Source organism: Scleropages formosus, chromosome 15, assembly GCF_900964775.1.
Source record: "Scleropages formosus chromosome 15, fSclFor1.1, whole genome shotgun sequence".
Classification (NCBI taxonomy): domain Eukaryota; kingdom Metazoa; phylum Chordata; class Actinopteri; order Osteoglossiformes; family Osteoglossidae; genus Scleropages; species Scleropages formosus.
Window position 1 is genome coordinate 18,876,521 of NC_041820.1, and position 15,408 is coordinate 18,891,928.

General features: G+C 43.8%; 1 protein-coding gene across 1 annotated transcript in view; it reads right to left on the bottom strand.

Annotated features, from left to right (window-relative positions):
- The window catches only part of itpk1a (inositol-tetrakisphosphate 1-kinase a), a 36,244-nt gene that overhangs the window by 16,082 nt on the left and 4,754 nt on the right, over window positions 1-15,408 (bottom strand). Inside the window, exons 3-4 of the mRNA XM_018727734.2 lie at window positions 11,342-11,366; window positions 131-256 (exon numbers count right to left, since the gene is read on the bottom strand). Coding sequence (XP_018583250.1) covers window positions 131-256; window positions 11,342-11,366 — 151 coding nt within the window. The remainder of the gene's footprint in view (window positions 1-130; window positions 257-11,341; window positions 11,367-15,408) is intronic.

Consider the following 15,408-nt stretch of genomic DNA (forward strand, 5'->3'; position numbering starts at 1 on the left):
CACACATAAGTGGAGCAACTTCCCATCCACCGGTTCCATATCCTTAGCGGTATAACTGGCCTGCAGGTTCATCCATATCAGCTTCAAGGGCTCATTCATGTGCTAATGTAGGATTGGTGGATCAGCTCACCTGCACGTGCTGGACCAGGAGCAGGCTTTGCATGTCATTCTGGTCAGCCTCCAAGATCAGGTCCGTCAGCTTGTGGATGATGACGTCTAGGGGACCCTGCTCCTCCAGGGGCAGGCTGAGGTCCAGCTAGTGAAACAGAGGTAACAAGCCAAAGGTTAGATGTAGCAGAAATGCTAGAAAAGATGTTTATAACTTGTTCCTCACTCATCAGGCCATAGCTGTTTGTAGTTGGTCAAAGCTGTGGAAACAATCAGTGCACATCCTGACCTAGTGAGGCATTGGAGCCAATAACTCTGTGATAGCTCCTCTTGGGGGTGGTAGGTGGAAAGGGGTTTCACTGTGTGACATAAAGCTAACACCGTGTCTCTATTCTGTCTCAGTTTGAAAGAATCCACTGTAAGCCCACATGTTCCCAAGTTGTTTTATGCATGCTATCAAACCTCTTAAAACAAAGCACTATGTTCAAGTATGCTTCTGAATTTAATTTGACACTGATTACTGTCAGCCTTTACACTCATTTTTTCCACTGATATTTTCCCAGAATATCCCACCAAAGTCTAAGCCACTCCATAACCAAGGGGAAAACTTGTTTTCAAGATCTGATGCCACCTCCCACCACCTTGTTGTGGTGTTTGTCCCGAGAGCCTATACTAAGCCTTAGAAGAGAACGCAGGCAAAGAAAGCCACTGAAAAGGTGCCACTAGCATAACTTGTACCCTGATAGGCTCTAATAGAGTTCCTCATATCAGGAAAAGCCCTGGAAGCACAGTTCATGTCCTGATAGCCACCATCTGTGTGACTGAACCTTAACATACTTTTCTACAATGGACTGGCCCTGGAGATTCCGAAGCAAAGCCAGGGAACTACCTTATCAGTCTTTCCGGTACACGTTAGAACTGACCTACGAATGAACAGACAGTGCAATCCTACAATGAAACACAGCTAGTGATTCTGAATGTCCACGTTGACACGATTGTGCCAAACTCAGATCTATACCTCTACCCAGCAGAAACGTTTAGGCACCATTTCCTAGCAGACTGCACAAAACACCATGTGAAGGGAATATGTTGTAAATTACTGGATAGGCCCCACACCTGTTTAAAGTTCTTCAGCATATACAGCCTTCCAAGGAGACACCTCTCATTTACCTGGAATCAGACTGGTCATTATCTGAGGCATAATCAATATCAAGTGACTCATTAACCAGGTTCAGATCCCATGTACAGCATCACCCCTGAAAGGTAGAACTGAACCTATCCAATGAGCAGGCCCACGCCCAGATACAGGAGGGACTCAATATCTAACATTACATCATAAACCAGAATGGCCCTAAGTCAATATTGCTTAAGAAGCAGATTCTTTGCCTTGGAAAGGCTAATAAATCATTTCAGTTTCTCCACCCAAGTGAATTTGTAGAACGTTAAGGATAAACCTTGAATGAAAATGCATGCAGGCGCACAGGAGTACTGCTCTGAGTCCCTCTACCCCTTGGAGCTCATTATCTTGCAGACATAATTACATCCCTGCTCCCATTGCATGCTCTCAGACTGCAGTCTATGTAGCTCTCTCCTTAGGCTCAGTCTCAGCATGCAACAGATTCATTACATTAAACAGCAATTTGATAAACTCAACGGATGTTCTCAGCAGACTTGAGTAATTCCAGCATTTGCGTTACAATGGTCATGTTGTAAACAGGGTAAACCAGCAGAGGGGCAGTTTTAGGAGACTTGCCATTTGCAATGCTCCCCTTGGGGACTTAAAGGGGAACTCATTTCCCAGGTTCTCCTTATGGGCTGTAGTTCGTCAGCAGGGGCACTCAATATGGCTCTGAAGTGCTCCAGACCACTTGCTAGTTTCCCCTTCATTAGTCCCTCTTCTTGGGAAGCTTTGGGCATTAGCCCCCCTAGTTCCCATGTGAAAACAATTGTAGTTCAGCCTTGCAAGCCAGCCGCCCATGACTCAGACACTGCCTGGCTTCTCACTGCAAGACTCAACAAAAAAAGCTGGAATGGAGAAGGGGGGGGTTGGGGGGGGGTTAAGGCTAGTGGCAGCCAATAATATCCCCCACCCCAGATGATGCTTACAATTCAGCCGATTTCACACCCAGAAGGGTCGCATCAGGCCTCACTGGGAATTCCTAATGCTTACTGAGTGTCTGGATCATTCCCATCACCAAGCGCTCCAAACACTAATGAAACACACTACAAATGCTTGCAGTGCCCCCACTGGGCCTCTGCACTGCTAACAGCACCACAGCCAACATGTTCTTCTCTAAGCCACCAAAGCCTTCAAATCCAATGGGCCCATGGATGGCAGCTGTCAGAGGGGTGAGGTGAGGGGGTGGAGTGGCTGCTTTTTCCACTGTTTCAAAAGGAAAACACTGAGGTCTCAGTGGAATGGCCTAACTTCGTGAGGGTGGAGTTGCATGCAAGCAGCTTGCCATCTACTAGAAGACTGTGTTCCAGGCTGAGGTTCATATATCAGAGTATCAAATGAAAACTCCAGAAGTACAAACTAGAACAGCCCCTAATTTGTCCCTGGATGAAGATGCAAGGTTAGGGTGCTTTGATGAGGCAAAGAAAAGCAAGAATGGGCCGGCACTGGTGGGCTTGGCACCTATAGGACTTCTTTCATTTTAGCCATCACACTCACATCAAAATGCTGACCAGCAGCTAGAGCCACTGGAGATGAAGATGGGAGCTGCTGTAGGTAGGCATTCATGTGTTTAGTCCACACCTCACTTATTTGCACCTGAGGCTTGGTGTTGCCTTCTTCTGCTATAATTCACTAGCCACCCAGGCACCCAAATCTGTTCCCATGAGGTTAAAACCAGTGTTTTAAAATCTCAAAAACTACTTATTGATGACCGTCTATTCAGAACATATTCTGGTTCAGTCTCACCTGGCATGTGACCAGAGCACATGACAGTTGCTTGATGAAGCCAACCTTGTAAATAAGTAAATTAAGTAAATATTTATCTTTATTCATTTAACAGGTTGTTTTCTCCAAAATGATATACAACCTGTAGAAGGGTGCACATGACCCATCTATGACTGCTGATCAATGGCAGTAAAATGCATCCAAACAAAAATAGACAACTTTAATTCAATTTACTTCCACAGCGTTTAAAGCTCTTGTCTGGTGTTTGCTAGTGTCGGTGATCATTAACAAATCTGATTAACAAGTCTGAAACAAAAGCCATTTGTTTGTGCGATGATCTGGTCATCAATCAGAACAATAGCTTTTGGTGGTCACATCTTATTTGTCATTTTAAATTGGTTTTCATTTTAATATAGCTTACAGTTAAATACAGTTAAAGTCTTACAGAAAAATTATTACAGCTTTATCCAAGGTTTTTAGAGAACTTAACCCCAAGGGGCATCTTTATTATTAAGCTTTATTGTCTATTTTTTATTTATAATTTAGGGGGAAAAGTGATGCTGTAGTTAAGAATAAAAACTGGTGAAAAAAAATCTCTGGTCACAAATACGAAAGCCAGCGTAGTCATCCCCAATGGGTCCCTTCAGTAGATAACTTGTGCTCCTTGGAATTACTGCTGCACGTGACTCACCCGCACCCCCATCTCCACTCCATTCACCTCCTAAGGGCAACTGGCCAGTGGACTCATACGGGGTTGCCTGCTCTTTAAGCTCATTGAACAGTCAAGGTTATTCCACATACATACATACATACTCTACATCCTCCACCTTGGTGTTTTCCATCCAAGTTACACAAAGGCCATCCTGTCCTCACCAAGCCCTCTGTAAGGGCCAACACCTGTCCTCAAAGCACTGTCACCATTCAGAAGTTCAAGAACAGACCTATATCTTTAATTTATATCCTGGTGATTCATGCTAGGAACTACCTGAATTCTGAACCTCTCTTTGGTGCCAGATGAACACTTTAGTGACACACAGAAAGGGTTTCCCATGTAATGTTTACAGGTCCTTGTTCTACTTTATAATGTGTCATCCTGACAGCATCCTAGACCTTCCTTATCAATGCAGCCCTTTAAAATAACATTCATAATATTCTAGCAACAATATGGTTCCTTCCTTATACCTCAATGTGACAGATAAATATAGCTCGACAGCCGTGGCTCACTTTTCAGCCTTGTGAACATGTATTTTATTGGGAGTATGTTAAAAAACAAAGACTCAAGCACACAGTAACTATGCATTCAGCAGTAGCTCCTGTAACATTTGGTTGCTACGAAGATAGGTCCCACACAACTGGACTGACTAGTGAAAAAAATCAGTTTGAAAATGTCTATTTCACCATGGCAGGTTTAAAATAAATTGGTACAGACAATCACAGTGCAACAAATATGGTCTGGTTTCTTCTGCAATCCCAAGGGAAAACATTTCACATTAACAAGGGGGTGGGGGGGGGGGGGGAGATGTCATGCCCACCCTACTGGAGTTCCTTAAATTCATTTGGAATCACAATGCTGGCAACTTCTGTTGCAGGGAAAACTAGTTTTTCTGCAGTGCTTTTCTAGGCTGGGTTCTCTGTGTCTCTCACACACACACACACACACACACACACACACACACACACACACACACACACACACACACACACACTCCCACGATCCTAGAACAGAGGCCTCCTAAATCCCTCGCTTGCCAAGCTCACAATACACAGCATGGCACTGAGAGCGCCCCCTCTCTGTCAATAGGGGCAAAGGTTCCGTGAATGTCGTTTTCAAAGCATTTGCAGTAAAACTTTCCCATGAACCTAGCAGATAAGACACACATGCCAGAGACAAATATAGAATGGAAAATGCCCCAAGAAGACTTGCTGAAAACAACTACATTTCTTAACTGGCTTGCAGACAACTTACCAGTACCTTGTACAACATGCTATTCCTACGGAGGAGAAAAAAAAAACAGTAATGGTAGATGTAAAGATCAGGACATATTACATAGATATTACTTTTGGCTATTCTTTGAAACCCACTACTAATCAGAAGGACTAAAAACATTGTTTTTAAGCTGACACTTATTCATGGAAATTTGAAGTTTTTAAATCATTTTAAAAGAACCATTTTTTAATTGAGCAATTCAGGGTATGTACCTGCTGTAAGGCTATTATAGCACTAGCAGGGGAAGGAATCTGAACCAGCAACCATCAGGTTACAGGTCCATGTCCTTAACCTCTGCATTACCTCTAAATCTAAAAGGCAGTCAAGGATACTCATGTCACAAAGAATAACTACACTGCCTACAAAATCTGGATAGCAGTCGAGAATATCTAATTTAGGAGTATAAGCATTACCAACGCATTCGGAAGGTTCAGCCATAAATTTGGACTGCTTTATGGTACTATAACACTTGAAAAAGCTCTTCGGGAACATTGGTTCCTAATACTTAGAAGAGAATCCTCAATTATCCCATTCCTCAGCAATATGACCACCCCCACCCCAATTCTCCTCTCAAAGGGCAGCTGAGGAGAAAAGAACTTCCTGTTAGGGGCTATATTTCATACAGTCTGTTCTTTTTCCCTCTCCAGCACGTCATGCTGGTCAGAGCACCGGAGGTCCAGCAACTCACAAGGAGGTTCATCTGAGGTCAGTAGGTACCAGATGCTAACTGTTATCCATCGTGGCCTCATCTTTACCCACTGCCAGATAAAACTCACGATATCAGCAAGGGGTGTTTCCGCAAAGCAGGGCAGCACCTGTCATCACGGCACTTTGGGCTTTAGGGCACAGAGGTCAGAGGAAATATTAAAAGTACTACTTCCTACTATGGACACTGATGGCATAAAGAAACCTACCAGGGTATGCAAAAGCTGTACTGAGTTCCCACCTGTAGCGAGACATAGCAGTAGTCAAAATACATATGGAATCACAAAGTACAGCTAAAGGTGATGTAAAATTCAAATTGAGGACCCACATTGATCCTCCACACGTTTGTTATTTACCCAGTTTATTTAAAAGCACACCAAATCAAATGAGGGGAAAGTTCCATTAACACTAGATGAATGTCAGAATTGGGTTTTTTTTTAAAAAAAAAAAAAAAAAAAAAAAAAAAAAAAAAAAAAAAGATTTCACGAAAAATCACCGTTTACAGTTAAAAGCCTCAACGCTCCAAGAGCAAAGTAGAACCCACTGAGCAGCAAAGGTACAAGAGGAACTCTGGTCCAGCAAAAAGGTCAACAAGGTGAAGCGAACCAAGAGTCATCAAAACATGCAGAATGTGATGAGTGTAGAGATGTGCTGATTGATTCCATCTACATGGTAGGCATAAAGATTTGTGTCATTTATCCAGTAACGAAAATGCAAGTTAGGACAGCACAACATAGAAAACATGCACTCATTTTACTATCAGAAGTGTTTTTCTCTTCATGATCCTGAAACTGACACCTGCAAAAGAGGAATTATAAAAGGCACCCTGCTTTAAGTGACATCGCAGTCGGTTGTCTCATCTCATGAAATATTGAGAGCAGCTGAGAAGTTTTATCAATTATTCAACTTGCAGACTGATACGTGTGTTGATGTTGGGAGGTGCTGAGTGACAGCCATTGTTTGCCCACCAGCAGCAGACTCCCAGCTCACAGCACTTTATGATTCAACTTTGGACAAGGCAAGTTCCTTGTCTTTCACTTACGCCCTTTCGATGTTTATGCTTTGTTCGGTACTTTTACATCATTTGCTTGCTGTAATCTAGAGAGCCATCGTTAGGCTTGGGCCTTTTTCAGTACTTACAGGACCTAGACCGAGACTGAATACAACGTAGTTACTGTGCAAATCTAATCTCTATCCAACAATTAAAAACACCGCAACCATAAAGTTCACATCATCAAAAACAAAATAATTAAATTAAAAACATTTCATGCAATATTGTTGTGTCAAAGACACCTGATTCTAGACAAGTTCCAAAGCCCTCTCCACATAAGTGAGTGACAATGAGTCTGACTTCCACCCAACCCTTCTGGGACTGGACTCGTAAAAAAGGGAGAAAACTGGAGTACGAAACCCTTCAAACTAACAATGAGGCCAAGAATCCATCCGGAATTGCGGATGCAAGTCTTCATGCATTTTAAACAAAGCATAGATCTTCAGCAGAACTGGCCTTTAATCACTCGCACCCATGCAAACCACCAGAGCAGGGTGTGACGGACAGGAAGGATTACACAACGGCAACAATATAAACCAAGACCGGAGTTCCCCTTTGAGCATACGCAGAGAACGTGCCCTGCCGCATCATGGGTGCTTTCCAAGGTTCCATAAAAAAAAAAAAAAAAGAGGCTATCTTATGCAGGGGTTACATGTCGGAGTCCCAGCAAGTGTGACAAGCAAACAATGACGATGCTCTTTCCATCCTGGAATGGCACAAAACTGAAGGGCGTGATGTTTATCTTTATATATGGGTGTACCTATAGCAGGGAAAAGTCATTAAGCCTTAGACTGGAGTACAAGGTTAGTGGCATAGAGAAGGTTCAGGTACAACTCCCACACTGACTCATTTATTAGTATCTGTTGTACAGTGGAGTTGTGGAGGGGGGGGAAAAAAAAAAAAAAAAAAAACATCAAAATTGAGCCAGGGGAATGCTATTGCCACATCAGGAAAATGCTCTACAGATTTCACTGAACTACAAATGTATTATTGAACCTCAACTTTTCTCAAATGCCACTCTGAGCAAAACAACTTGGTGTTTTCCTATTGAAATATTTTTGTAAATTGGTAGGCAGCTGGGGGCAGAGGTGCTGCCTTTGGACCTCAAGGTCACAGGTTGGAATCCCAGCTCCAGCTGTAGTACTCCTGAGCAAGGTACTTAAACTAAATTGCTCCAGTAAAAATTACTTGGCTGTATAAATGAGCAAACGGTTGTAAGTAGCTTAATATTGTCAGTCACGGGGGGGGGCAGTGTCAGCTAAATGAATACATGCTAAACTTTGCACGGGGAACTAAGTCAGCATAGAGACTGGAGCTTGGTGAGCTGTAGACATGATTCTTCAGGAAAAGACATCTTTTATTTGTAACTGGTTTCTTTATGAACACTGTTTAATGGCTTCAGCCAAACAAGGGCATGGGACAAAAGGATGGTTCCTTTATAGACACTGAAAATAAGCTGTCATAATCCTGCAGGCATTATGGCGTCTTCACAACACCTCCAAAATGTCACGAGTGAACAACATGAGTCCAGCATTGGGATGACACCGTGGTCCCTGCACACAACCCAGCTATGGAGGGTTACTTTGGGGTGGGCAGCAAAAGCTCTTCTGCACACCATGCAAGTTGGTTAATGATTCATAGCAGCCCACCATGGGGCAATAACCACCTGAAGATGGTTTGCACTATACAACAGCACAAGAAATTAAAGTTGGCAAATCCCATCATGCATTTGCCCCTACCCCCCACCTTGAAGGCCTTCCACCTTCTTTCTGTTGACGCAAGTATGTTGAAAGAACGAGTTTCAAAAGCAGCAGTTTCACACATTGGCACTTATTTTATCCCTCCCTTCTATCTCTTCATCTTGTCTTTTAAAGCATTCCCACTATGATGTCACATTAACAACTCACACCAATATGTATAAGCCCAGGTGCACATCCAGCAATTACTACCTGCTCTAGATGTGCCTGTTCTTCAGCCCTTTGATAAGGACACACAGGCACTATGGAGGAAGGGAGTGCATGGATGAGAGACCTGTGATGAGATAATCCCACTGTGGAACAGTCCAAGGCCCAGAAAAAAATCAATTTAGTGCCAAATAAACCCCAGCACTCAGAGGGGTTTCCATTGATAAAGGACACAAGTGTGTGAGTGTGTGGAGGATATTGGAGAAGACAGGGGTGGAGGATCTGCAAGCTAGTGCTGCTTACTTTGGGCACATTCCGAGGACATGTCTCCATCTGTGCATGTTTCAGAGCTCAGCAGTTCCTCACTTGGAGCCAAACAAAAGATGAAAAAATCTGGCCCCCAGTTTTACTTTCCTCATTCTGGGAAGCAGGAGGCTTGAGTTATTTGTGGACTGAGTGGGAAATGGAAGGGAACACTAGCTTAGCTGTGGTATCTCTAGCTCGGTCATCATGAATTGCATACTCACACATATATAGTAATAGTACCCCCCACAATGCATACACTTGTAGATACACAAAACATCCACAGATCGCTGACAAAACTCATCTGAAGGTTACTGCATAGATGCAGACCTGATGACCAACAGATACGTCATCACGCAGCCCGAAGCTCAGTCTCATAAGCAAGGAATGGAAACAAAAGTTAATTGTGGACAGACTACACTCATGTTCTAAAAGATGAGTCACCCCCTTAACTGGCCAAAAGGAAGTCCCATTGACATTGGATTATAGGAGTCACTACACAAAAGCCACTATTGTGTGGTAAGATCAATAAAACTTTTACAGCCAACAGAAAAACACAGAAGAAAGTCTGGGACTCAGAAGCACAGAATTCAATGACTGGTCTGGCTTCAAAGTTCTCCCATATACAAGGATTGGACAAAGATGCATTCTGTCCTACAGTACAGAGCAAAATACACGAATTGACTACCAAACTGCTACATATGTAAAAAGTCTATTTGGAACGTTAATGAAGGTCATGGTGGTAGGAAAAGCCAAGGTCAGCACTCTTGCAGTGGACATTTTGTGAAAAATGTGTACTGAGCCGGGGGAGGGGGGGGTTGGCCGGGTCCTGCTCTCTGGCAGGTCTGGGGTTTGAGTCCCGCTTGGGGTGCCTTGTGACAGACGCCTTGCGCCCTGTGTTGCTGGGTTAGGCTCCGGCTTGTCGTGACCCCGCTCGGGACAAGCGGCTTCAGCAAGTGTGTGTGTGCGCGCACGCGTGCAAAGCTGGAATACAACTTGGGTTGAAAGATTTAAAACTACTGCCAAAAGGAGTATAAGGTCAGCAGGAGGGCAAAGGGCAAGGCAATCTGTGTGCATTGGGACCAGGGGTTTTGCATTTCCATAGCTTAGCAGTTAAAGATATGAACTATGAGCAATTCTGAAATTCAAAATCATGCAAACACTCACACGCACACAAGGAGATCTCATCAGCGTGTGCTTAAATAGTCTAAGCCTGGAAAGGGTCCCAGTGATGTGGGAAAACATTTTTATTAGTTCCAGATCCCAACAAAGGGTCAAACCATTTTTCAGGACTCTACTGGACCTGGAGTGGACGATACCGTCAACTGCCTGCTGAAAAGATGGAGAGAGTGGTAAGTTTCCTCCTCCCACTTGGAAAAGGTATGCTGTCCTGTCAGGATGAGGTTTTTTGATTTCTCCAGTATAATCAACACCACATAGCCTGGGCTGTTGGGAGCTATGGCCAGTGGAGGTACGTACATGCAGTGTGTCCTGGATTACAGACCTGAAATAACCTTGATTGTGAATATGGGGAGAAAGTGCAAACCACACACACCCTGAACTGGATTTGAACCTACACTCAAACGCACAGTTTAGGCACTGTGAGGTAATTTCCTTCAGGGTCAATAAAGTATCTCTTGTACAGGTCCCCACATTGAACAAGTGGTTATTGGTGATGGATAGACGGACTTTGTATACATAGGTTCTTTGGACACAGTTTGCTTGGAAAGACTTAGCCGCGCATACCTTTGCGATTACGATGAACACCCTGACCTAGCAATGATAACAGTGGTAAGTTAAGCTGTTGGAGTACACACCATGCAAGAATTACAATTGCCATGATGCTGTCACGAGAACACCACTCATCATCCCTCCAAAGCTCTTGCTGGGGGATGAAACCATAAAGGGAGCACAATGCAAACAATGAAAGAAAAACCATGGTCTGGCAAATGCCTCCCTGCTAATCTGTGAGGAGGGGGAGCCAGTTGGCTCGTGTGACAGGAGTAGAAGACCCTGAACGGCATGAGATCAAAGTAGAGTGTGCAAGTCAGCACCCAACATTTATGCCCTCATGTCTTGAACTGCATTCAATGGAATTTGCATCAATGTCCAGTCAGCTCAGGGGCTACAAATCCTCAGTTTTGGAGCTTGTTTGGTCCTTCTTCTCTCTAGAAAAACCTTTAACTTCCTATAAGCAGTACTGTTAATGAGGTGGATAGAATGGAGGAAGACACTTTCCACAACATGAAAATGTTAATTGCACATTGTAATGTGTTTGACAGGGAATTGTATATGGTTCATTTTCATGCCACTTTCACAGAGTTCTACTGTGAACAAAAACTCATTTCTAGAAAGACTACTGATAAAGAAAATCAACCTACCTGGACCACTTCTATACCTCTTTTCCTGTAGGAAGAAAAGAAAATGGGAAACACAAACATTAGTGTGAATTCAACACTTCAATAAACACACAGATGACAATCATCACAACCTATGGATTCTAATTGTAACCTTTATTCGTAACTGGGCTAGACATTAACATTTAAAAAAGATGAAAGGCCCCAGTGGGGATTGCTGGTAGCGTAGCGTTTACAGCTGCTGCCTTCGGACCCAAACGTAACAGGTTTGAATCCCACCTCCAGCTGTAGTACCCTTGAGCAAGGTACATACCCTAAATTGTGCCAGTAAAATTACCCAGCTGTATAAAAGGATAAATGATTGTAAGTCGCTTTGGACAAATGTGTCAGCTATATGAATGAATGTAAATGTAGGGGAGGCCATGTAATCAACACTGAGCTGTTATTTCTAATTTCAATGGGAATGTAGCGAGCTTGTGCTAAAGGTTACTATGACCTTGAAGAGTAGGGAGAGGTCAGCTATGGGGCCACAGGAACAGGACATGCACCACTGGAATTTGGGCAAAGGCAAACCGGTTGTGGGCTTCTGCAGTCTTGTCAAAGGTGATCTCATAGTGCTTTCCTGGCCTAGACAGTAAAAAATGAGCTTCCAGAACCTTTCCACAGCACAAGCCTTGGTTACTGAAATTGGATGATTTTTTGGAAGGAGAAAGGACAATTCAGTGCTTATAGGGGTGGCTAAAAAGAGGCCTCCGAGAACAGTTGTTCCAACCCTGGTTTTGGCACGCCACCATTTTTGTAAGATTTTCATTTACTAATTAACTGCTCACTGCATGAATCACAACGGGACTGAGAACCGTTAAAAAGACTACGTTTTCCACTGTGTGACGGCAAATTTATTTGGGTCTAATTTACCAAAGGGTCAGCTGCACTAGTAAAATCTATTTATTTAATCACTCCTAAAACTCTGAGTACCAAAATACTTGCACTGAACCTCAATTGAATTAGTTACATTACTGCTGACAGCATAAAATGGTTTAGTACGCAATTGTTAAAGCAACTGTTTAATTGAAATCATGACCACTATTCGTTTTCAGAGAATGGTTGCTAATGTTTTCACTATGACATGCAATAAACTATATTTGTGTAACAAAAACTGTGTAGCCACGTGAGCTTCTGAAGCTCAGCACCTGCAAGAGCAGCAGAATCCAACCAAAAAGGGTTTAGAGGTACCACTCTACAGTGGGTACGCAACGGCGCAGAGCACTGTGGAAAACAACGCCAGCACTCGGCACTTTGCTTTGTCTACACTTCCTCCCTGCGTGCCTTTCACATGACAAGCGAAAGACCATGTGCAGCCCGAGTGAAGCGTCGTCCCTCTTCTCTCTCAACCATCCACTCATGGACAGCGGTAGGTTTCACCAGAGTTGGACTGAAATACAAGAGCTCCCACCGAAACTGAATTCTAAGCCTTTGAACAGCTAGCAAGGACCACAACCTGCTGTAAATCTGAACACTAGAGTACAGAACTCTGAACCACTGGAATCAACTGTTGTGAATAACCGGCAACAAAACTCAATGACCCTTACATAATTTTGACCCAAGTGAGAAACAAAAACCATACAAGCACTTTTACAATGCAACACAACTAAAACTAATAAGCTAATGAGTCACTTTTGAGGGGGGGGGGCGGGAGGTTGAGGCCAAGATAAAAAAAATTTAGCTCCGAATAGAATTCAGTTGCCCGGCAACCTACAAACCCCTGCCAAAGAGCACCTTTCTTATGTTTGTGGTATGAAACAGGACACTGTCCAATCATATCACAGACTGGGGAAAAAAGACCTTAAGATTGGTTCAGCCACACAAGGAGATTCATGATTATCCAAAACATTCATCAATTTGGTAGGAAAAAAAACTTTCAGCATAACTGGTATGTATATGTAAATGTGTATTACCTGGATTTGAAAACAAATATTTTAGGTTACAAAGGTTTGACTGTAGTGTAGGGTATGTCTGAACAGAAAGCTAGGCCTCCCTGCGGATGCCTTGGCAGATAAGGTTATCAGGGCTGCCGCTAAGCAGACCAACCTGCGTGGCCGGTCCTGGGGCAGGCTCAAGCCCACGTGCCTGACGAGGCTTCCGGCTTTGATTGCCTTGTGGGGCTGTTGCTAAAGCACCCGTGGAGACTTCAGGGCACATAGTATACACACAGGAAGTGGCCAGAAATTGTCGCCACATCCCGCAGCCCTGCACACTGAAAAAGGAGAGCTTTCTGCCTCATCAGTAGTACATCAGACCTGAGGAAACTGGTGATTTCCACATCATACTCTACTTAAATCACTTCAAATAATATTCACATAGGCATTTTGTTACTAGTACCGGTTAACCAAAGTAAGAGAAGCATTTCCTTTGTAGAAATCTAAATGAGCCAACATGACAGGATGGGAGGTGAACTGCATGGATGAACTCCAGCGGATGCCCAACATTGTGACGTTATCAGGTACGTAAGCAGAATGGGCTTTCTTTGCAGAAGCATGGCCCAGACAAGGAAGTAGTCAGAGAAAGACTAAACAGTCCAATGAGAGAAAAACAGGCATGGAGCCCGATACGCTTTGGGTTTCATCTCTGGTAATAAGAGACAGTGAGACAAAACAACAGGCATAAAAGACACACTACCCAATGTCCACACACAGCATAATAAGTTAAGTTAGCAACAAGGACAGCCTGTGTACAGAAACCTTGAATAAACCCTTCCTGCAGATTTCCAGCCCTTTCCAAGAGAAGTCACACAGTGACGGTGCTTCTGCCACATCCGGAACCCCCATGGAGATGCCCCCTCCTCAAAATCCAGACTGAAATTGATTTGACGGATAATGTAAGATCACAGAACCTAATTACCCACGGGTCCCCAGGAGAGCAGTTGAATGGGCCAAGGCAAGCCATGTCTCTGATCAGCAGGAATCACCCGGCTGCCAGCTGCTTTGGACAGCCCCGAACACAGAACCTCCCTGCGTGGTCTCTCCATGTGCCAGATGCTGGGGAAAAGGCAGAGTGTGGAGGGGCTCCAAGAGAAATGGGGAAGGTCTGAAAACTTGGAGAAGTTTGCCATTTGGAAAATGGCAATTTGTAAATTGCAAATACACACATGTACACAGTACAGTATGAGTAAAATGTTACAATATTTCACAGGGCAATAATGTTGCACTATCCTAAGAAATTCCAAGAGTGTCCATATGCCATTTTGGAATCTTATTTGAAAAATAAGATTCAGGATGGAAATACACAGAGATGGAGAACAAAGCTTGGAGTGACGACGAAACATATATGCATGTAAAAACACGTGAATACACACATGAACGTATGCGTGCATACAGCTACACAGACAAACGCTGCTCTCCATGTTATGGAGACTTGGAGGATGGGGGATGCACTAAGAGCTGCAGGGTGGAGGGGGGATGGCAGGACCGTGATCTAGGCCCATCCTATGGCAGGAGGAAAAAAAAATTAAGAAAAAAAATACAGCCAGAGAGAAAGAGCCAGCCTGATTTTTTTTATTTTAGCTCTTCGAAGAGTGCAGTGGGTGGACTCTGTGAGTCACCCCTACCCTCAAGCCAGATTGTCTGTGGCGTACCTCAGGCTGTCGCTGCTGAATTGGTTTGGACCGGGGCGGTGCTCTTGGTGGGCCCTCAGAACAGCGTTGCCTTGACAACACTACTGCAAGTAGCACTGCTTGAGAAGACTTGGACATCGGTCTGCTGGCCTCACACTTGGGACTAGTGCCTGCTACCACCTGAGCTTCTGTTTACTATGTGGTCTTGCAACATAGTTATTTTAGGCTACAATCTCTCTGAAATGTGATCTATTGTTTTGTGACTACCTGTGGACACGTTTGCTCATACGCCTGAACACCACTTCCAGGTTGTGCATTTACTTCACCTGGTTCCTGGCGAACCAAAGGCTACCTCGATCTCTGGGATTCTGTAACTGAGTCACTTTTTGGTCTCACCTGCTCCATTTCCATCAGAAAACACAAGGAAACCATGGCGACAACAGTGGTCCATGCATTTTAATTATGAGGAAGTGCAGACAAA